Source organism: Rattus norvegicus, chromosome 3 (genome assembly GCF_036323735.1).
Source record: "Rattus norvegicus strain BN/NHsdMcwi chromosome 3, GRCr8, whole genome shotgun sequence".
Taxonomy (NCBI): domain Eukaryota; kingdom Metazoa; phylum Chordata; class Mammalia; order Rodentia; family Muridae; genus Rattus; species Rattus norvegicus.
Window position 1 is genome coordinate 147,476,733 of NC_086021.1, and position 21,808 is coordinate 147,498,540.

A 21,808-nucleotide genomic window follows, 5' to 3' on the forward strand; every position below is an offset into this window, starting at 1 on the left:
TGCTCGGCCACCGGCTTGGACGTCCCCGGCCCCGCGGTGGCTCCGCTGTGGTGTGGCGGCGGCGGTGGCGGCTGCTCCTGTTCCCCGGGCCCGGTGCGCTCGGCCGAGCCCAGAGCCAGCCCTGCCGGCCCGGGGAGCGGGGCCGAGGCGGGGGCCGAGGCGGGAGCCGCACACTCAAGCTCGAGGGCTCCGACTCCTCCTCCCCCGGCGCCGCCGCCGCCGCCGCCGCCACCGCCGCCCGCCCCGCGGGGTCCTAAAGCCGCGCGACTCAAAAGGATGGTGCGCCTGGCCGCGGAACTGCTCCTGCTGCTGGGGCTGCTGCTGCTCACTCTGCACATCACCGTTCTGCGCGGATCCGGAGCCGCCGACCGGCAGGACGCGGCCGCCAGCAACGTCAGCGGGTCCCAGCTGCAGGTGAGTGCGCCGCCGGAGGGGGCGTGCGCGGTTGCGCGAAGCTGGGTGGCAGGCAGGGTAGGAAGCTAGCTCCCTGGTACATGCCAGGAGGCGGGTCCTCTGGTCCACCAAAGAGCACTTTTGCCTTAGCAACCCAGCTTAGGCAGAAAAGACTGGACAAGGGGATGGGGACTGAGGGTGGGTGGGTGGAAGGGTTATGTGCAAAGGCCAGGCCTGTTGCAAAGTCTACCTAGAAAACACCTCAGATCTTTCACATGTTTGACACCAGGAAGAGATTTTAGGCTTGGGAGGCACAAACTAGCTAGATGATGTTTTTGATTCTGGGTGCTGCCAGAGAGTTAGTAATTTGTCTAGAGGCAAGAGAGGACTGAGGTGAGGCGACACAAAGAGGCCTTATAAGATAAATCTCCAAACTGTATTTAGGAGAAAGAATTCTGATGGGTGTGCAAGCAGGGTCAGAGGTCAAGACATAATTTCTGGAGACTAGCCAGACACCCCACCCTTGCCTGAGTGATTCCTTCACCTTCTATGCCCCTTTGTACCAAGCAAAGGGCCATAGTCAAGGCACCTGTAGGGATTTGGTGTGAAGTTACTTTGGACTTTGAAACTTGTAGCACAGACTTCTTCCGAGGGACCATCTGCTTCGAAGGTTCTTTTAGTAATAGGATTCTGTATTGGCTCCAAAACAGGGAGACTTGAGGCCAGGGGACATACATTGGGTCTTGAGATGACAGATGAATTTTGTTGAATAAAGGTTGCCCACATGGGCTTTTCTATTATGGCTCTGGAAAACCTGTCTCATGGTTTTAGAGATAAAGCAGTTTTAGAGATAAACCGGAACTAGTAGAAGTGACCCGGGATGTTTCTCCGGACGCAGCCAGGATTCTCCACTCTCTAAAGAAACCAAGCCAGGCCTACTAAAACTCTTCACTGTGCAAGGTTGAGATTTTTACATCTTTACGCCATTAAAATATAATAACCTGTTATTGAAAAGAGCATGTATCTAAACAAGTCTACGTCAGGTATTCACCATGCTACTGTTTTAAGAGTGTTACAGGATCTAACTCATTTAATCTCATCACAACCCTCATTACAGGATTGTTAATCTCTCTGCCCTACAGATGGTGAAACTGAGGCACAGAGTAATTAAACTTGTTAGAATTCACACATTCCCACCTGTTGGTTAATTATATCAAGCTTGCTGTCTGCCAGACTGAAGGAAGGTGGCCCTTACAAATGCAAAACAGGCCTGCAAAAAATGCGTACCTTAAAAGTTCCCAAATCCTTCTAAAAACACTTTGATTTTGTAAGAGCCTCTCACATTACCCTTTGGGTAACCCTGTGCAGCAACAGATATTTCCCCATGCCAAACACTGAAGAAATCATTCTTAATATCACCAAGACTTCTGGAAATTGTATTTTATATGTGATGCTTTCTTTCCTCGTGGACTCATGAAAAGCTGTAAAAATGATGTTCTATGGAAAAGTAAATTTGGCAGATTTCTTTATGAGGTGCTTGCTATCATTAGAATAATCTCCGGTTGGCCTTTTCCACCCCAACAGTACTTTAATGAGAGACGCAGCTGTTGGAACTGGATGGGATTCTTGGAGGGCTTTTGCGGAAGAACAGCACCCCCTCCCAAAACAACAGAAGAAGTGGGGGATTTGGAAACGGTTCTGCTCCTAGGAATATCTGGGGTCCTAAGTAGCTGCTAATCCAGTAGCTTCAGTTTATCTTGTTACAGTGTTCAGTTACGGTGAGCCTCCAAAGCCTTCACTTAACCAAGCCTACTGATGACTTTAACAGTTTAGTTTGTAATTTTATTCTTTTTGTAATTTCTTCTTATAAAAGTTTTATATTCTTCCTGACCAAAGTTATTTCTTAGGCTCAAGGCAGTATAATTCAAGTGGACAGAGCCAGTTAAAAGCTGCAAAAGACATTTATCTGCTGTCTGCCAGATACAAAAGAATGCATTTGCGAGCAGCAGGTGTACTTGAAGACAAAGCTGTGACCACAGAATTCTTTCTGTTTGCTGGACATGTTGAGCCCAATCTTAAATCCCATCTAAATGGTTTGATTCGGTAATGTCTATATTACCAAAGTCCTTCTTAGTTATCAGACACTCGGAGGATTCCCGTACATAATGAAACAGGTACTGATGAGTTTGCCTTAGCCGCTCTATTTAGAATTATTTAAAAAAGAGGCACACTTTTATTTAAGATTTAGTGACTTGGATGGATCAAGGACAACATCCAATGAAAGTACTCAAAATAGCAACGAAAAGAGCTAAAGATTTATTGAGTGCCTTTTGTAGGACAAGCAATGCTTTTACCACTGTACACATGCTGACTTCTCTAAGCTCAAAAAGAAAAGAGCCCCAGGAATTAGGTACTGTCATCACCCCACTTTCAAGTGGAGAAACTGAGGTTAGACAGCTCGCTCTATAGTTGGAGAGCTAGAAGCTCCTTAATTTGTTTTTCTTATTTTATAGTATAATATATATCTCATTTATATCTTGCGTATTATATTTCAAATGATAGATCCATATTTCAAGTTGTCGGTAAACTCAGAATACTGGCTACAAAACAGGGGCAACTTTTAAATGCTGCATTTTCAGATACACATCTGTATTCTCGCTATGCCAACTACCAATGCATACATATGTACATAGACATCTGCACTTATATCTATACAAAAACATATTTAGAATCCTTAATAAGATTTCCTTGGTAGTTCCAGGGTGTTCTAGGAAATTGTTTTTTGTTTTGTTTTGTTTTCCTTTGTGAATTCCATTGCTGCAGGTATGCTGCATTGAGGTGACAATAACGGGTTTTGAGTACATATTCTTTCTGTTGGCTTGTGGGTCATAAAAGATCCAGTAAGAAATTTGATTGTCAGCACTAGCTGTACAAAAATTCATGGAACTGTCAAATGTGTTGACTTCTGAGTGACTCATTTTTCTGGCAAGATTTATCTTGAGTTGGGAGATACTCTGGTTAGTTTTTCATATGTCTTTAATTAAATGATAATGAGAAAACAATTATATATGATATAAAAGCAGCCTAAAAGACAGGACATTTAAAAATATAGGCTCCATAGTCGGTAACAATTATAATCAAAACAATGCTATCTCTTCTTTTAAACAGAACTCTTGTGTATCATCTAATAAATCTCACTCAAATCTAGAATTGTGATTTTTTTTTAAATAGTAAACCCCGACCTCATTAAAGCAGTGAGATTTAAGCAAGTTTAATGAGATGCCAAATTGGTTATTTTTACAATAGCATGAAAGGGAACCGAACTCTGAGCTTCTATGAAAAGATTCCGCTCTTGATCTGTCATCACTACAAGCATGCCTGCTGCCTCTTTATTCACCCGTCGCCCTCAGTAAAACAGTGTAGCTTCATGTACTCCCTACTTCTTCTGAGCCATAGCACTAGAAGGACAGCCACCCTTGAGTGAAGTCCCTCACAGTGACTCCCAATGATTGACAGTCATCTCCTTATCCTTGGTGCATTCACATTGAGACCTTAGCGAATGCTCGGAACTCTAGGTAGCAGTGAACCCTTGCAAACACTGTTTCTTCTCTACTCACACACCTGTGACAGAGAAAGAACAAAAACTTTCAGCAAGATAGAACCGTTATAATGATATGCTGCCAGATATTTCATCCCTTTAGTTAGGAGAGCATGCCATTTTAAGCTTAAAAATTAGATTTTTTTTTATATTTTCCATTTAGTATTTTTAGACTTTGTTTGATTGCTGGCAACTAGAAACAAAGAAGTGAAACCAGAGACTGGTTGTCCACCGCACTGATGAGGATATGGAGAACGGGAGAGATTGAAGTAACTTGCTCACAGTTACACAGCTAGGGTAGGGGAAGGTCAGGTCGAGGACTTGGACCCAGACAGGCTGGCTATAGGGTCCAAGTTTTCGTTCCCATCTATCAACAAGATTCCTCCAACTTTGACTGAAGTTAATAGGCATCTGTCTCTTGTTTCCCAGCTTGCATGCCCACTTTCCAGTCAGACAATTGCTCTTATCACTGGAACCCTTTGTAAGTGATGGATAATTGTCCCACTCCCCTACTGCAGCATAACAAACCACTCTACAATGTAGTGGCTTGAATGCAGCCACAGTTTTATTTGCTTATGAGTTTGTAGGGCAGCATCAAGCTCTGGGCTCAGCTGGGCAGTTCTCCTGTTCACCTCTCCTTAAATTATTCGTGCATGTAAGCCCTCTGTTGGTGTAATGGGAGTGAGGTAGTGCGATGACCTCATTTATAAGTCTGATGGTTGTTGGAGGTTGTCGCCCACCTGCTCTCTCTCCACACCCTCTCGCCTTCATTTCCACTTGTAGGCTCAGAGCAGCAAGCAAATGAAAGCAGGTGTGAGACCCTCTTAACAAATGTTCGTGTCTTGACATCAACTCTGACTCTCAGGGACAGGAAAGAGATTCTGGTTCTAGTGGGAAGGAGCCTCCAAGTTATGCTACAGAGGCCTCTGTGAATCTGAAGGAATTCTTGGGAAATACAATATTGATCTTTTATTCCATGTCCTTTGTAATTGTCTGGGCCAACTTGCTTTGTTTATGCTACTTTTGGCCATGGAGTAGCTGGCTTTCTTAAACCTATTCAATTCCCAAACTTCTCCCTAATGGATTTTTGTTAAACATTATAAAAATCTTTAAAATATATTTTGTCCAAATGGTTTTGTAGTTACACTGTTTTAGAAAAGCATTCAGCTTTGAAGTTATTTCTGGGTTTTAAATATATAACTATTTATTTTTGCCTGAGGGAATAACGAACTGTCAAAGTTGCTAAATGTTTCTACATCGTCATGTACTAAACGTCACATGTCTAAGTCTGCTTCTTCACATCTATTCTATTCACATAGAAATATGACTGTGTTTTGTATAATATGCTCATGCCATGTACTTTAATAGAGTGAATATCCTGTTTTAATGTTGGTGTGTATTTCTCTGTGTGTGTGTGTGTGTGTGTGTGTGTGTGAGAGAGAGAGAGAGAGAGAGAGAGAGAGAGAGAGAGAGAGAGAGAGAGAGGTGGAGGGAGGGAGAGGGAGAGGGAGAGAAGGAGAGGGAGAGGGAGAGGGAGAGGGAGAGGGAGAGGGAGAGGGAGAGGGAGAGGGAGAGGGAGGAAAGGGAGAGGATACTAGCAGGTAAAGGCTCTTGCCACCAAGCCTGAGGATCTCTGAGGACAGGACGTGAGTTTACCTCAGGAATTCACATTTTGGAAGCAGAGAATCAGCTCCCAATAAGTTGTCCTTTGACCTCCTCAAGCACACTGTGGTGTGCGAGTACACACACACTACATACATACACACACACACACACACACACACACACACAAACACACACATACACTCACAAACTATACACACATACACATACACACACATACACACACACACACAATCAATCAATCAATTAATCGATGTTTAAAACAATCCTTGGAAATTTATACTAAATATATTTCAGTGAACTTCAGAGTTGTTTTCTTTTAAATTACTAAGATTTTAATGAGAATTTTATTTTAATGTCTTATGACTTTAATGCTCCTAACTATGACAAAAAGTAGAAGTGTCATTTCTTGAAAAAGCTTTATGTTTGTTCTTCAAATTTGACTTTTAAATTAAAACTGGTTTTTTTCACACAATGTCTTCTGATCATAGCCTCCCCTCCCTCATCTCCCGCATCCTCCTCACCTCCACACTCATCCAACTCCATGACTTTTCTCTTTCTTTTTCAAAAACAAATAGGAAAAAAATCTTTTTTTTTCTCATTTTTGTTTTATAGATTTTCTGGATTCGAATGCTTCGGAGAATAATAGCACATTAGTTTTTGTAATGTTCATCAATTTTTTTTTTCTGGAATTAGAAAAGCTACAAAGCTTTTAAAAAGCTACACTCAGGGCTGGAGAGATGGCTCAGCAGTTAAGAGCACCCGACTGCTCTTCCAGAGGCCCTGAGTTCAATTCCCAGCAACCACATGGTGGCTCCCAACCATCTGTAAGGAGATCCAATGCCCTCTTCTGCTGTGCCTGAAGACAGCTACAATGTACTTATATATAATAAATGAATAAATCTTTAAAAAAAAGATTAAAAAAAAGCTACACTTAGCAACTCCCAATTTCAGATGTTTGCTTGGCTTTAGTGTGTGTGGAAGCTGCCATTCCACTTCGGTAATGGTATCCTTTTATACACTCATGGCAAGGATTCGATTTTCTTTCATATTTATACTAGCACTTTAAAATTGAATGTCAATTAAAATGATGTTAGAATACTCCTAACATCTTCTTCATCTTGCTGTCTTCTTCATTAGAATCTCTGATCCATATTCTGGGGATTTCACTGTCAGTGGCCTATTCAAACTCTGTATTTCTTTAGTGGGTTTTACTGATTTATGTTTCTGAGAAGATCATACATTCGCAAATGAAATTTAATTTTGACAGTATAAGGTTTATGCATAAATATCTACAACTTTTCCATGTTTGTACATATTTACATATATATTATATGAATGTCTTATATAATAAAACCTATAGGACTAAGGTTGTTAATTTAAAATATATGCCCTGCATATCTTGATTTATCTGATGATTCCAAAAGCAAAATCACTATGATCTTACCCTGCTATGGTGCCCTTTTCTTGTAGCCCGAATTCTGTTCAATTTTACATGTATATTTCTATAATTCATAGTGTTAGGATATAAATGTCTTTGGAGTGTTGTAGTTTTATTGAAATGAAATTTCTCATTAATCTTTTCTATTGTATGTGTATTAAAACTGTCTTGATTTTAATGTTGTTACTCTGATTCCATTTGGGGGTTTGGAGGCTTGTTGGAAGGTATAATTTTCAACCTTCTGTCCCAAGCTTTCTCTGCTTTTAAAATTTTTGAATTTCTAATATCAGTGAGCTAGGCCTCAATTTTCTTTATCTATGAAATCAATGGACTACTTGCTTTCTTCTCACCCACCATCAGCTTGGCTGTATGACTCCAGCAAGAGCTAACCCCTCCTGACTATTACCTAATGTCATTGTGAGGACTCAAAATGTTTTACCATAAATTGGACCTTAACTTTGTATTTAAGTTTATTTATTTTGTTTGCTTTTCCTCAAAATATGGAAGCTATGTGTCCCATTTCTATTATTTTAAAAATCTTACAAACATATTTTTGCTTCACACACTTCTATCAACACTGAAAATCAGTCTGCGTCTGTAACCTACATTCTCCTGGGAAACAGGATTCGTATCTTTTTCTGTCTTTTTTGTAGGTCGTCTCTAGAGTTTTTAAATTATATTTCTAAATGTTTAGTGTTGGCATTTTCTTTTGTTTTCTTTTGCCTTTTTATTATACCTGGAGACCAGGTGTTACCAGTTTTATTATGTTCTTAAGATTTATTTTGCTTTAAATATGAGATGTCTTAACTTCTTAAATCTGCAGGGTCTTAAGTTTTCTAAGAAACCATTCTTTTATGGGCTTAGCCCTGAAATATCTCACTTTTGACTGGTTGTCATCATATTATACCCTAAGCCTGTGCCCACTCCAAGGTCAATTTTCTATTTCCTGTGACATCTCAATATCATCTATAGATCACACAGATGCTTGTTTGGACACATTTAACTAAAATGGTATAATTTTATGCTGTTTGTTTTTAGAAAACTTACTTATGCAAACTCCCCATCATTTCCTTCAAGTCATGTTCTAACAAGTATCTAGAACTCTGAGATTGAAAGATTTCCTGAAAATTGTCTGAAGATTATATCTGGGGTATCAAACCTCCAAGTGAACCCCAAAACATCTTCTTTATGTCATTCAGATATTTTCAATCCTTATTTTTTTTAGAACACTCTTATTTTGATATGCCTTGGGCTATAACTTTATTTTGTGTTCATTTTATATCTCCCTGGCGTTCATAGGCAGATACCTGCTCTCTTTCCAAGACATTCCTCTCTGCACTCCCATTTCAATCATCTGCTTCTTTAGCGTATTTAATCTGGGTTTGTTTTACAATATATTAGTGGTTGGTGGGGGTTTTATTTTCCCTCTTACCTCCTATGAGAATTCTTCTTTTCAACCAACCCTTGATTCAGCATTTTATAACATTTTATAATATATAAAAATATATTATATATAATTGTATATATTCATATATTATATAATATATAATTTTACACACACACATATATACATATATATAAAACAAACTCTACCACAAACTAAAAAATCCCTCAGAGTTGTGCTCAACAGCTTGGGATTTTAGTTAATTCCAGATTTAGTCAAGTTAACAACCCAGAAAAACCACCACACTACCCATGCTCCTGTCCCCCTAAACAGATTTTTTTTTTTAGCAGCTAGGACAGTAGTGTATGGATAATCTTGTATGAAATGCATAAGTTCAAAGAAATGACAAAGAAGTTTCTTGCATCTCTTAAAACCTTATGTATGAAGTTCAAGTAAAACTGTGAACATGAAATGTGTAACATGCTCATCTGGGATGAAACATGACTCAGCAGTTCAGATCACTGGCTGCTCCTGCAGAGGAGCAAGGTTTGCTTCCGAGCACCCACATGGCAGCTCACAGACATTTGTAACTCCAGTTCCAAAGGATCTGAAAGACTCTGTGGCCTCCATGGGCACCAGACCACACATATGATACACATGCAAGCAAACCATTCAGGTGCATAAAAGAAAAAAAAAGAGAAAGGAGAAACAATTTACTGTCTTCTATGCCTGTCAGTCAAGAAGCAAGATCAAATACTATGACGATGAAGCTAACATATCCAGCTTTCCTCTCACTGCTGAGCATCCCTGTCCCTGCTAGCCTAGCTCCTTTCCTAGTAATATGTTCTTATGACCCTTCCCTTCCTTTTCTGCTCTTCTCTTCTAGGAATTCCTGGAGTCATGTTTGGGATGTAGCTCGGCTTTGCTTTTGGAAGAACCAAACTATACTATATACCTAAACATTAGCCATTGGGGTGACTTCCTGTCTAGATAGCATCAGAGTAGACCACCTCTAGAAAGACAGAGCACAGAGCTTCCCTGAGACACCTCTGTTTGTTGTCAGTAACAAAAATAAGGTTTGTAAGCTCTGAAAGGGCTGTGTTATGGGCAACAAGAGTAGATCATGTCTCACACCTTCCAACAGTTAGGAAAATTCATGAATATCAAAGGTCAGAATTAGGTAAAAACTACAAGTTCCTGATGCTTAGGGATATGGCTGGCCCATTTTTCCCTTGAGAAATTAGCCCCTATGGACATCCACTATTTTAAATGAGAGAATGGATGACTATGAGAATACACCAGAGTTCTCTGTGGCTGTCATCTAATGCTTGAGAAGGCAGGGCAAGGTACCTTGATAAATAGCATCAACTCCCCAAGCATAGAACAGCAGATGTCACTGGAAAGTTATTTCTGTAAACTTAGCAGAAGTGAAAACAGTAGGTTAACAACCCCTTCTTCCTGTAGGCATTGACCTTTGCCCGTCTTAGTAAAGCATTAAGTGTTGTCTGTCGCTAACATCCCACTGGGAGAGCATAGCCTTACTATTCTTCCTGGAAGGCAACTGAAGCAGGGCCCATGAAACTGAACTTATGACTTGGGTGTTTTGTTTCCCAAGCTGCTGAACTTACAATCTGGAGTAATCCTATTTCCAGGTATTCAACAGCAGTGGCCTGGAAAACAGAATATAAACACAGAGGACAACAGGCCAGTCATTTCCTGTTGAACACTATATATCTATTTATAAACAACAAGGTAGATTGTACATGAAGAATGCAGGGTTCTGGAAATAGTGCTATACTCTCCCCAAGCATTAACTTACTTCTATAGCATTCAAACAACATACTCATGTCAATGAGAATTAATTCATACACACGAACACACACACACACATACACACACACTCCACACTTGAGACATAACTGGTAAGTGATGAAATATATGTGTGTGCATGTGTGTGTGTCTGTGTGTGTGTTCAATATGACTATTTTGACAATATAGACACCTGTGATGACATCACCATCATGAAGGTAATAAACCTCCAGACATTTCTTTGTGCCCCTTAGTGATTTCTTGCAGTCTCTAGGCAGCCACTGACCTGCCTTCTGTCACCATAGATTCATCTGGTATTTCCTAGGATTTTCATCAGTACATTCATACACATTACATGGCTTCTTTACTCACAGAATAAATTTGACAATTATCCTTGTTTTGTTCATAAGAAATTTGTTCCTTTTATTGTCAATTAGTATTCTATTGTATGGCTATGTGTACAGTATGCTAATCCATTGGCCCACTGAAAAGCATTTAAGTTGTTTCCTATTTGGGAACTATTAAAATGGAAATGTAGTGAGTGAGCATTTGTGCAAACATATACTTTCATTTCTGTTGGGTATATATTTAGGAGTAAAAATGTTTGGGTCATATGGATGTTGCATGTTTAACTTATTAAGAAATCATGGCAATATTTTTAATGCACTTACATAATGTTCTTAGGATCCACCAGCAGCCCTGTGAAACCTTTGAAGAACCTCACAGAATTTGAAGGTTGCATTTTAGAAAGATGTTTTCCCCAGTTGAGATATTGGTGTTTGACCTCCAGTGAATTGTGAGATTCTGGAGGAGAGGAAAAAGCTCCTGCATCCTTGAAAAATGTTTTCCTTTCCCTTCTGGACAACAAAGCACAAGATCCCATATGGTTCCCTTATCCAGGTGTCATATTGACAGTGGTGTGGTGGTGACAGTGGAGTAAGGAGGCAGAATGAGCAGTGGGTGCTGGACCAGAAACCAGGTTAGAAATGTGGCCATGCTTCCAGTATGCTGCTGCTGCTGCCCAAGTGCCATCCTCACCCTCCTCCCTGCTTCCTGACAGCAAATTAAGAAAACCAGGGGAAGCCTTTCTGTCTCAACTGAGTTGTGCCTTAAAGTCCAGTATGGGTTGTAAGCTAGATTGGGTTCTATGAAACTTTAAATTCCAAGAAAGGCAGACAACCCCAGAAGACAGACTGAGGAAATATTAACATAGGCTTACCTGGCCAAGATAGATGCTAGAGCAGGTAGACTGTGTCAGACTCTCAAAGGATTTTCAATGAGGGCATGGATTTCTCTTATACACAGACAATGAACCGTCTACTGCCCAAGTGTTCACCAAATGCAGGTTATGACCCAGGAGCCCACAGGAGAAGCCCAGGGTGACTCTGCAGCAATAGTACCCAGAGCTGCTGTGGACCAGTAGCACTAGCACCTCCTGTGTCCCTCCCAAAAGCACTGAATCAGAACCTGCATTTCATCAAGTTTCCCAGCTCAATCACAGGCAGATCACAATTCAAGAAGCAGTAGTCCAGAGGTATGCTTCTGAACACCCTAAAAACATAGGTTCTGTATTATTCAGCTACCCCACCCCTAAAAATGTTACACATCCAATTGCACACTCAACTCAGCAGTCTACAATTAGCTTATATTTGCACCTTGAATGACTACTGTGTCAGCAAGAGTTCAGACCCAGGCAAGAGCCCTAGCAAGTCAGGGCTTTTGTTCCATGAGCAATTTTCTTCTCAGGCCCTGCAGGCTTCTTACTAAACCTTTATCTCCTGGTGATAAAAATTTACAGAAAGCCAAAAAGTAGGCATGTATGTGTGCTACACAAGTTAGCCTTCTGCTCAAGTTATGCCTGTTAATATCCCATCAACTAAATCAAGTCACAGTCTCCTACAGAGTGGCCAAGGAGTGGCTGATGCCTGCTCTGTTTCTTATTTAAGGGTATGCCCTGAGCAAAAACATTTGCATCCATTCAGTATAACTAAACAAAAATAGCCACATCACTGGAAAGTTATAATGTTGTAATGCCTTTCACACCACGTAGTAAAGTTTTAGCACATAGGTGTTCTTAGTACTGAAAATTCTGTGACCATGGACAAATCACATCATGTCTCTAGAGTTCACTTCCTCATCTAGAAACAAACATTCGGGTGGGGAGGTAGAGTTCTATTAATCCATGGACTTTACTTTAAAAACCAATGGTGGCAATACTGGCGATACAGAGGCTAACACTGAGTGTTTGTACTGTGGCAAGCCTTGCTTGAGGGAGTTGATGAGTGTTTACTCCTCAATTCCTTAATGTCCCAGTGAAAATTGTCTCTACTTTGCAGTTGAAGAAACCTGCGAATGGCCATGTTATGACTTCAAGATTTAGCAGTATGTTCTTGTGAGCACTTCCTGTGTAGGAAAATACTTTGCAGAAGTGACAGGGTCCAGACTGTTCCGTGCAGCTGCCGGCTATCCGAAGGCTCACCGTAACTCTCATGTTTATGCTTCTGTTGTCTCCTGTGGGATAATAAAGGAAGAAACAAGGGAGCTTGCCTTTCTGCCATGTGGAAACAAGGAATATAATTTCCAGTGGTCCCAGCCACCTTCCAAGGCTGTAAAACAAAGCTACTCCGAGTAGCTTTGGGTGAGTGAGAGGGAAGAAAAGGATAAGGCCCTAAGGGTCCTTTTCCTGAGAAGTTAGACATGGCATAGACTGAAGTGGGACTTGGATAGAAATTCTTCTCACAGGCTGTTCTGTCAGCAGAGGATTCAACCCCAGCCAGTGTCATTTCTGAGTCAAGGTATACGTGTCCATCCCTTTCCATTTTCCTTCATAATAGTTGTCCTTTCTGAACTTAAACATAATGTACTACATGATAGGAATGGAACTGTGCCCACGAATATGTCATTCATCGCTCACAGAGCTTTAGCAATTTAAGCCTGAAACCACTTTCCCTGATGGAGTAGTACCCTTTCCTTCCTTCCCTTCCTTTCCCCAACATGACAAGAGAAACAGGACATGTCAGGGGACAGGCATTCCATGAGCTCTGTGAGTTTACATTCTACTTCTTAGTTACTGCTACTGCTCAGAAGGGTTTCTTCTTGTGATGAGTCAGGTCCCCTTTTTCCTTGATATGCCACAAGGTCATCCTCCCATGACCTTTTCAGGAACAGGTGATCAGAAGTGAAAAATATCTTCTCTGTCCAATGGTGTCATATTCGCTTTTATAGTTCTGGCCTTATTTAAGATTTCTAATCAGCTTGTAGGCCACTTTGATCCTTTTCTGCCATATTTTCTCTGTCTCGGACTTCCCTGTTCCCCCAAAGAACTTTTACCTTTATTTTGTTTTGTTTTCTTCTCAATGGACTGAGTCCTCTCATTTATTGAGCACAACCATTTGATTTCCATCACACATTAGCAGTTCTTTCTTTGTATGACTCAACTAGGAACTTGGAACCAGTCTCGCTCAAGTTTCCTACACAATGTACTCATTTGATGGTCATCACAGAATTGAGCACTGACTAAAGTACAGTGAAACCATGACTTCTATTTTGTACTGCTAGAGGTTAAGCCCAAGGCTATGCACATACGAGCAAACACTCTACCATAGAATGGCATTCCCTTCGCTCCCTACCCCCCAAGAAAAACATACATTCTAAAGGATGTATGACCACTGAAAACATAAAATCACTATGCTATCGCACAGAATGATAAAATGAAAAAATAAGTCTTTATAGGTACTAGTGTTGATAGTAATGTTGAGCAACCCAGTGGTCTAGTGTAAGTGTAGACTGGTACAAACATTGAGGGAAATAGTTTTTCCAAAGTAACTAACTGAAATGAAATCTAAACATACTGCTGTCACATCAATTTCAACCTGGTGAAGTATCCACAGTCGGTGTACTTAAAGACTGGAGAAAGAATAGTCATAATGTTACTAAACTCATCCCAAGCTTGTGCCAAGCTGGATGTCATGAATAGTAGGATGGAGAAGAAGGCAATCGAGTACATGCTTAGAATGGACAAATAAGAGCTACACCCAGCGTGTACAATTCATGGGAATGATCCTGTGGTAAAGAAGCCAGTCCCAAAGCACTATCAGCTCTATGTCCTGTCTATTTCAAGATCAGAACCATGGCAAATGAGTTTAAGAAGGTGGAAGGGAGGATACAGGTGGAGAGAGGACAAAGGTTACAGTTGTCAAGAAAGTGTAGAAGGACTGGCTGCCGAGTGTATTCTCTCTGTTGATCTGAGTGCTGCTGGTTTGCACAGGTGGCCTCTGCTCATGGGTTTTACTGAACATTACTGAAATTATATATGTCCAGTATCTTGTGAATATCATACTCAACTAAAAATATAGACAAGAAAACAGCAAGCATGGCAAACGGTGTGAAGACTGGCCCAGTCTCTGAACTCCCTGTTGCAGGCTGCCCTGAAAGCGTGGTCTCCACATTTTATTGGACATAGTAGACTAGTTTGTGTGTTATGGGGGTGCTCCTCAGGCTTCTAAGCCCAGTGCTATTGTGAGGACATCAAAGACCAACTGCTGACTAAGATACTGTTCTTATGAAAAGAGTGACCAGCAAATTTACTGCTTAACTTCATTCTCTTTAAATGAAGCTAGCCCCGTGGTCCTCTTTAAAAGCTCAGTTGTGGACATAGATCTTCTTTATAGGACGTCGTGTACAATAAAGAGAAGCAATAACTTCAGATAATAAAAAAAAATACCTTTGAGAATGCTGTGAGATAGACATTCCATTTAATAAACATCACTGTGGTTACATACTCCCAAACTGCCTGAAGTTTGGCCAGTGGCTCAAGAGCCTTTCATCTGACACAGGGATTCTTTTGGACTGATTGTCTTATTGTATTTATGCCCCAATTTTTTCCCTTGGCTCTGTAAGACCTTGGGAATAAAACAGGCTTATCTACTGCAGAGGAATACTATATAGAAATTGGGCAAAATGGCAAATTTCTATCCTGTTTCATATTAGCATATTAGGAGCCGCCCTTTAGTAGAGTAAACACTTATTAAGGGTTGAGGCCAAACAAATTTCCTGGTTCCATTATATGACATCCCCTGATAGCCATCTAGACATCACTCCTCATAACCCTGGTGTGAAAAATTCTTGGTGTTGGTTATTATTTTCAGATACTGGGACAGAATTAGAAAAAAAAATGAACTGTTCTCTACCTACTAAAAAGTAGAGATGGTTACTAATTATCTATGAAAGAAATAGAAAAACTACTTATAAAGGATGTACTTAGCGTGACATGAAGTATGAGCCAGGTGGTGTAGAAAGAGATATCTGTAATCAGAATCAAAATTAAATAAATGAGAATGATCCTTTCAAAAATATGTACATTTTGCAGAAGTTTCTTGTGCACACAAAACAGTCTCCATAGTAACCAGGTCTCTGAGCGGATTGGTGCGCATGAGAAGTGGAACCCAGAGGAGCAGATCGTTGTGGAGCATAACGAGTCTGAAGACAGCCTCTCAAAAGACAAAGTAGCACTTGAATTACCCAATTCGGAACCAATCCCGCCCAGAGAGGTGTGGTGCCCCTCGCTTGGCTCATTTGATTGGAAACAGGATGCTGAGTAGATCCTAGCCCCCCCCCCCTCTCTCTCTCTCTCTCTCTCTCTCTCTCTCTCTCTCTCTCTCTCTCTCTCTCTCCTCTTTGGTCCATTCAAGAAAATGTACAAACTACTTGAAGTAATTAAGAATCCCCTGCTGAGATTTTGATGGAGATAAAGAACTCAATTTTTTAAAAAAATCTATAAAATAAAAGCATTAAAAAAAAACCCTTCACAATCTTCATTGAGCAGTAGAACCTCAAGAAAATATTATCCTTTTATACTCCAAACAGTGGGTGGGAATAATAAGGCAGTCTCTGCAAAATATACAAGTAGAGGGTGGCTTCTCTGCTCTAGATTCTTTCCCACAACCTCACAGCCCTGAGACCTATCCAGAACTTCTTCTACAGCCTGAGATAATCCAAAAACAATTATCAATTCCTTCAGTTCTAATTTTGCTCATAAATAGTGAGACAAGAAGGGAAGAAAAGAAGGGAAATGGTTGGACCAGAGCTAGCTGATTTGATTGATGACAAAGTCCCCAATAAGGATGGTATTTTGTGTTGTGGAGCCAAGGACAGGATTCCCACCTTCCTGATGTGATGAGAGGATAAACAAAGAGTTCGAGGTCACAGCTCGAAAGAGCTACCCTCTAATTATGAGGCTGCATTTTTTCTCTGGGCCTCCGAATGGTTGCTCCCAGATTGCGCAAACCATTAACTCAATTTACTTTACTTTAAGGGCTCCTGTATGTGTCTGTTGTTCCTTTGGGTTGGCTTTTTCATGCCACTTAGAATGTGGTGTAAATAGAAGTGCGATGGCAACCTGCCAGTATAGTGGAGCCTGCCCAGATGGGAAGAGCGCCTGATGGCTACGAGGCTCCCTTTAAAAGAACAACTCAATACTCACAAAACCCTAGGCATTCGGGTGGAAAGACATCAGGAGGCCATCTGCAGCCCACCCCACTTGAGATCTAAAGCAAACTTCTCCCTGGTTATTTCATCAGAAGGTGGATGCTGGTGGGAGAATTACAATAGGTGTGTCCTAAGTTCTGAGCTCTGGCCCAACTCTCTAAATGAAGTGCCTATAAGGGTCTATGAGCCCATGACTAGTACTCTTATGTGCTTATGGCTAAGGTGGTAACCGTTCTGCTGACTGGGCCGAATCAAACCTTCATCTGGACCACTATGACGCATGAGTCACACTGTTTAGAAGACAGATTGCAGATACTTGCCTAAACTATAGATTTTCTTCATTGCCAAGAAAGCCTCATGTTTGCCTTTCATTGGTGAAGAATCTAAAATCTAAAACAATACAGGGATTTTTTTTCAAATTTTAATACATGTAATGGTTAATCTTGACTGTCATCTTTATTGGATTACAAAATGACTAAGTAGATTGTAGAGAACACCTCTGGGTGAGAGATAAAGAGATCTTGAGGCTCTGATCTAATCATTGGATTCACAATATGTTGGATTATTGAGAGATAGTGAAAGGTAAGAGGTGGTGTCTGGTTGGAAGTAGTAGGTCTAAGGGAACGTGGGCTTGGGGATATATCTTACTTTGGCCTATTTCTCTAGACTCTTCTCTGCCTGTATCCACTATAATAGGATGTGTACCACACCCTTTCTGTTGTACCATACCCTTTCCACAATGACAACATGTCAGAAACCAAAGCAAACCTTTCCTCCCTTTACGTTGACCACTTAAGGCATCCTAGCACTGTGGAAATAACCCCAACTAATACACTTGATGAAGAGGTCAGAACCTGGAGGAATGAAAGAATTTAGCAAAGACCATGCCTATAATTTTACATACAGCCAGCACAGTATTACAGGTTGTCTAAATCCTGAGCAAATTGTCTTACATAAGCCACATTTCTGAACAGCTCATTTCAGCTCATTCTGTGACTATGACAGTCAAGATTAACCATTACAAGTATTAAAATTTGAAAAATTCCTGTATTGTTTTAGATTTTAGATTCTTCACCAATGAAAGGCAAACATGTGAATCCCTACATACATGAAGGGAATCACAGTGTGAATACTTATAAAAGACCTGGATTCTGTAACATTACAGTTGACATTATACTTCATGTTAGTGCATTACAGGGCCTGAGAAGGAAGTACTGTCTCTTTTATTTCAGATGAACGAAAGAATGATTGCCCAACCACCTCACAACTGAGTTATCAATTGCCATTATGAAGAAGCATTATCTTAGATGCTAAAGACTCAAGAAAGAAAATATTTATGTTCTAGAAGGAGGAAACTGAGAACAATTCCTATTAAGAGTCATCATTACAGATTGTGATAGGTGGTTGGCAGGCCAGTCACAAGGAATACATATAGGGAATAGTAAAAGAGAATAGCCAATGGCTTGCTGGGAAGTTGGCAGTGAAATCCTAAGCTGAAGGGTAAGAAAGGGCCAGTCCCACATAGAACCAGGATGGAAATATAGTTCAGGCAGATACAATAAGAAAGAGACCCTTGAGAGGAAAGGATTTTTGCTTAACTAAGACATAGAAAAGAGAATGAAGAAAAGTTTGCAAGAAAAATATGTAGTGAATGAACATGTAGGGAAAGGCATGGGCTTGGTAGAGCCGATTAAACAACCTCACTATTCTGATACTGAGAAATATGAAGCAACTGAAGAGACTTTGAATGATAGCTCTATCTATAACACAGAGAATGGAAAGGAACAGCAGAGACATATGGAAAGTTTTGTAAACCCAAGTAACAGACGACAGTGGGATTTCTACAATAATGAGTAAGGAGGTGGTCAAGGTGCTGTAGCCAAAATGGTGGATTCAAAATGTTATGTGATCATAGGAACCAGGAAAGGAGAATCTCTTAAGAAGAAAGGTGCCATAGCCTGCGTAGTGCTGCTATAACAACAAAGAAGAAGACAGAGAAATGTGTGTGCAACTGGGTAATATACTGATTGCTATTGAGGGGGGCGTTAAAGAGCTTGGGGCGGGGGGCGTTAAAGGAGGACTTGCAGTGTGCACCAGGTAAAGGAATTGTGGGGAGAAAGTTGAGATGGAAATCTAGGTAAGACCTGGGAACTTTTTGGTTTGAAAAAGAGATGTGAATATGGGGTCCTATGAGTTAAAAGATTTCACTCAAGACTAGAAATACCAGACCATTGTGGATGCTGGGGAGAAAGATGCAGTAGAAAAAGAGAGGCTTACACTGTAATATTAATAGAGAAGGGACTGCTTCCTTCGTGAAGGCTAGAGCTTGAGTATGAGAAATGATTTTTACTTTTAGAATTGGACATTTTTTTAGGAGCAACAAAGCCCATTGTATGCCGCTGTTGAAAGACTGTATAGATGGGAGTGTGGATGCATGATGTAAATATGAGAGTTGCCAAGCAGTGGTTCCTATTTGATCTGTGAGACTGGAGGTGAGAGCAAGGAACACAAGAAGGAGATGTGGAGATCGATGGGAAATGGTTGTCTGTGACTCTGTTAGAGGTGAGTTTGTAAGAAGGAAGAGGAATCATTTAGGGGCGGTGATAAGCCCTCATTTACTTGATGTTTAAAGACATAGATCAAGATCAAAGTGTATTTGCCAAATTGGATGACTTTATTCTGTTTCTTCTCTCATCTTTTTGACTTCCAAGCTTATCAAAATGTAGGGTATTTTCCCCAGTCTCGAGGACCAGAGGGAGAGAGAGGGGAAAAAGGAGAGCTGAAAGGATTTGGCATAAATAAATGTTTATTGGAGGGGGCTTGAATGTACTCAGAAGAAAATGGAAGTGATCGAGGGCTGAAAAGTAGTGAGGTTCCTGGCAGTTTCTTGAAAGGGTAAGATCTTGAAAGGGAAGGTGGACTCCGTTTTTCAGACTTTCAGAGAATGCATCTTCTTTATGCTGTTGGTGTGTGAACAAGGGAATGCTCATCTCCATCTTCCCTCTCCATGGGAGCTGCTGACTCACCTGCCAGACAGACAGATAATGCAAACAATGGGCCTTGCTATCATCTCACATATATCACATATCACATATCACATATATCACATATCGCATATCACATATATCACATATCACTGAAAACAAAACAGAATACACAGAAGCAATGTGAAGGATGAAAAGTTTATTTTGACCCATTGTTTTAGGGTAACTGAGAGGATCAGCCAACTGTCTGTAAGAGGAGCAGTAGCCATAGTAACTCTGTTAGTTGTGATAGCACCTTACATCTTGGTGAATCAAGAAGCAGAGAGCTGTACCAGAACCAGTAGTAGATCGTTCTCAGTGATTACTAGCCTGGTCTCTGCCCCATGTTCTGTAATCTCTCAAACAGCACCACCTACTGGAGACTAAGTGTTCAAACATCATCCTGTGAGGGGCATTTCAGGTCAAACATTCTCTTTCTCTTCAGCCAGGCAAGATAAACCCAGGCAAACAAACATTTAGTCTCAATCTTGCATAAGTGCAAAGGTCTGCTTGCATGTTCAGAGGCTAAATTAAAAGTCTAACACAACAGGAGGCTTCATTTAGAACAGCTTGTTTCTCACCAGTTTGCTGTAGGCAGAGAAACTCTTGGTCCGTATAGTGAGCATAGTTCTCCATGGGTGTCTGGCTACAGTGCAACTGTTCTGTGGGACATCATCATGAAGATGTCTGATGATCACTCACTTAACATTGTGTGCGTCAAGGTCCTACAGGTTACAAGGCAATGTGGTTCTGCAATTGTGCTTTGTTTAGTTCTGTTTCTCACATTGAGAAGAGCTTAATTTTAAGCAGCACATTGTACAGAAAAACATGTTAAAGAGATTTAGCATGGGAGCTTATTCTAATTCATATTATCAACTTTGCTGCTCAATTCCATAACTCAAACATTAATTAGGAGCTAATATGGCTTTGTTTTTTTTCCCAAAATCTCTCATCTGGGTTTTTTGTTAGCCATCATTCATGCATTTTAGTACTGCTAATGCATTTGTAATATGACCTATTTTGTATAAAGAAGGTATTTCCCCTTCCTAAGTCCTGAAGAAACTTGAGTTATTGACACAAAAATCACACTTGAGGAAGATGTGTTCAAAGAAGTGAGGAGTGTTTTTCCTTTGTCAGATTCAGGAGCCTCTGCTTTGCCTTGAACACATGGTGATAATGTTCCTGCCATTATCCACTGAACTGTCTTCTTGAGCCATTAAAAATCAAACATTTCTTTAATTAGCTTCAGGAAATGATGAGATAAAGCAGTAGCAGAGAGAGCTCATCCTTGGAAAAGTAATTGAAATCAATGATGCCCAGAACAGTGGTTCTTAACCTGTGGGTTGTAACCTCTTTGGAAAACCCCTATCTATATTGACATTACAATCTATAACAGTAGCAAAATTACAGTTGTGTAGTAGCAACAAAAATAATTTATAGTTGGCATCACCACAACCTGAGGAACTGTATTTAAGGGTTGCAGCATTAGGAAGGTTGAGAACCTCTGGCTGAGAAGAAAGGGGGTGTGCAATGTTGGGCCGTGATCCTGAGAGTTGAATCTCAAAGGGAATTTGTTCTCTCCTCTCCTCTCATCTCGTAGGTAAATTTCTTACCTAGTAGGTCACAGACACCTACTGCTGTGTAACAAATTGCCTTGGAATCTGGAAGATTAAGAGGATCCACATTTATTATCCCAGCATTTCTATGCATCAGGAAATCAGTCCTTACAAGCTACAATTAAGGTATCAGACAGGACTATAATGCTGGATGAGCGTCAGACCTTTTTCATGGGGACATTGACAGAATTCAGTTTCCCATGTATTTTTGGCTGGAGGGAGCACTTAGTTCCTTTACCATGTGGCTTCTCTACAGTGCAGTTCACAAGAACAGAGCTGGCTTGTTTTGTTTTCAGAGCAAGGACGTGAATAGAACCAGAAAGAGAAAGTGAGACAAAAACAAAAACGTGGTTTTTTGCTTTCGCTTTTTTTTATAATATTGTCTTAGTGATGCCCTGATTACTTTTGTCACATTCTGTTTCTTAAAAACAGATC

At 40.5% G+C, this 21,808-nt stretch overlaps 1 protein-coding gene across 1 annotated transcript in view; it reads left to right on the forward strand.

The window, feature by feature from the left end:
* The first annotated feature begins 250 nt into the window (after nucleotides 1–250).
* Nucleotides 251–21,808, forward strand: part of Ism1 (isthmin 1) — a 78,918-nt gene continuing 57,360 nt past the window's right edge. Inside the window, exon 1 of the mRNA NM_001134552.3 lies at nucleotides 251–414. Coding sequence (NP_001128024.1) covers nucleotides 277–414 — 138 coding nt within the window. The 5' untranslated portion in view covers nucleotides 251–276. The remainder of the gene's footprint in view (nucleotides 415–21,808) is intronic.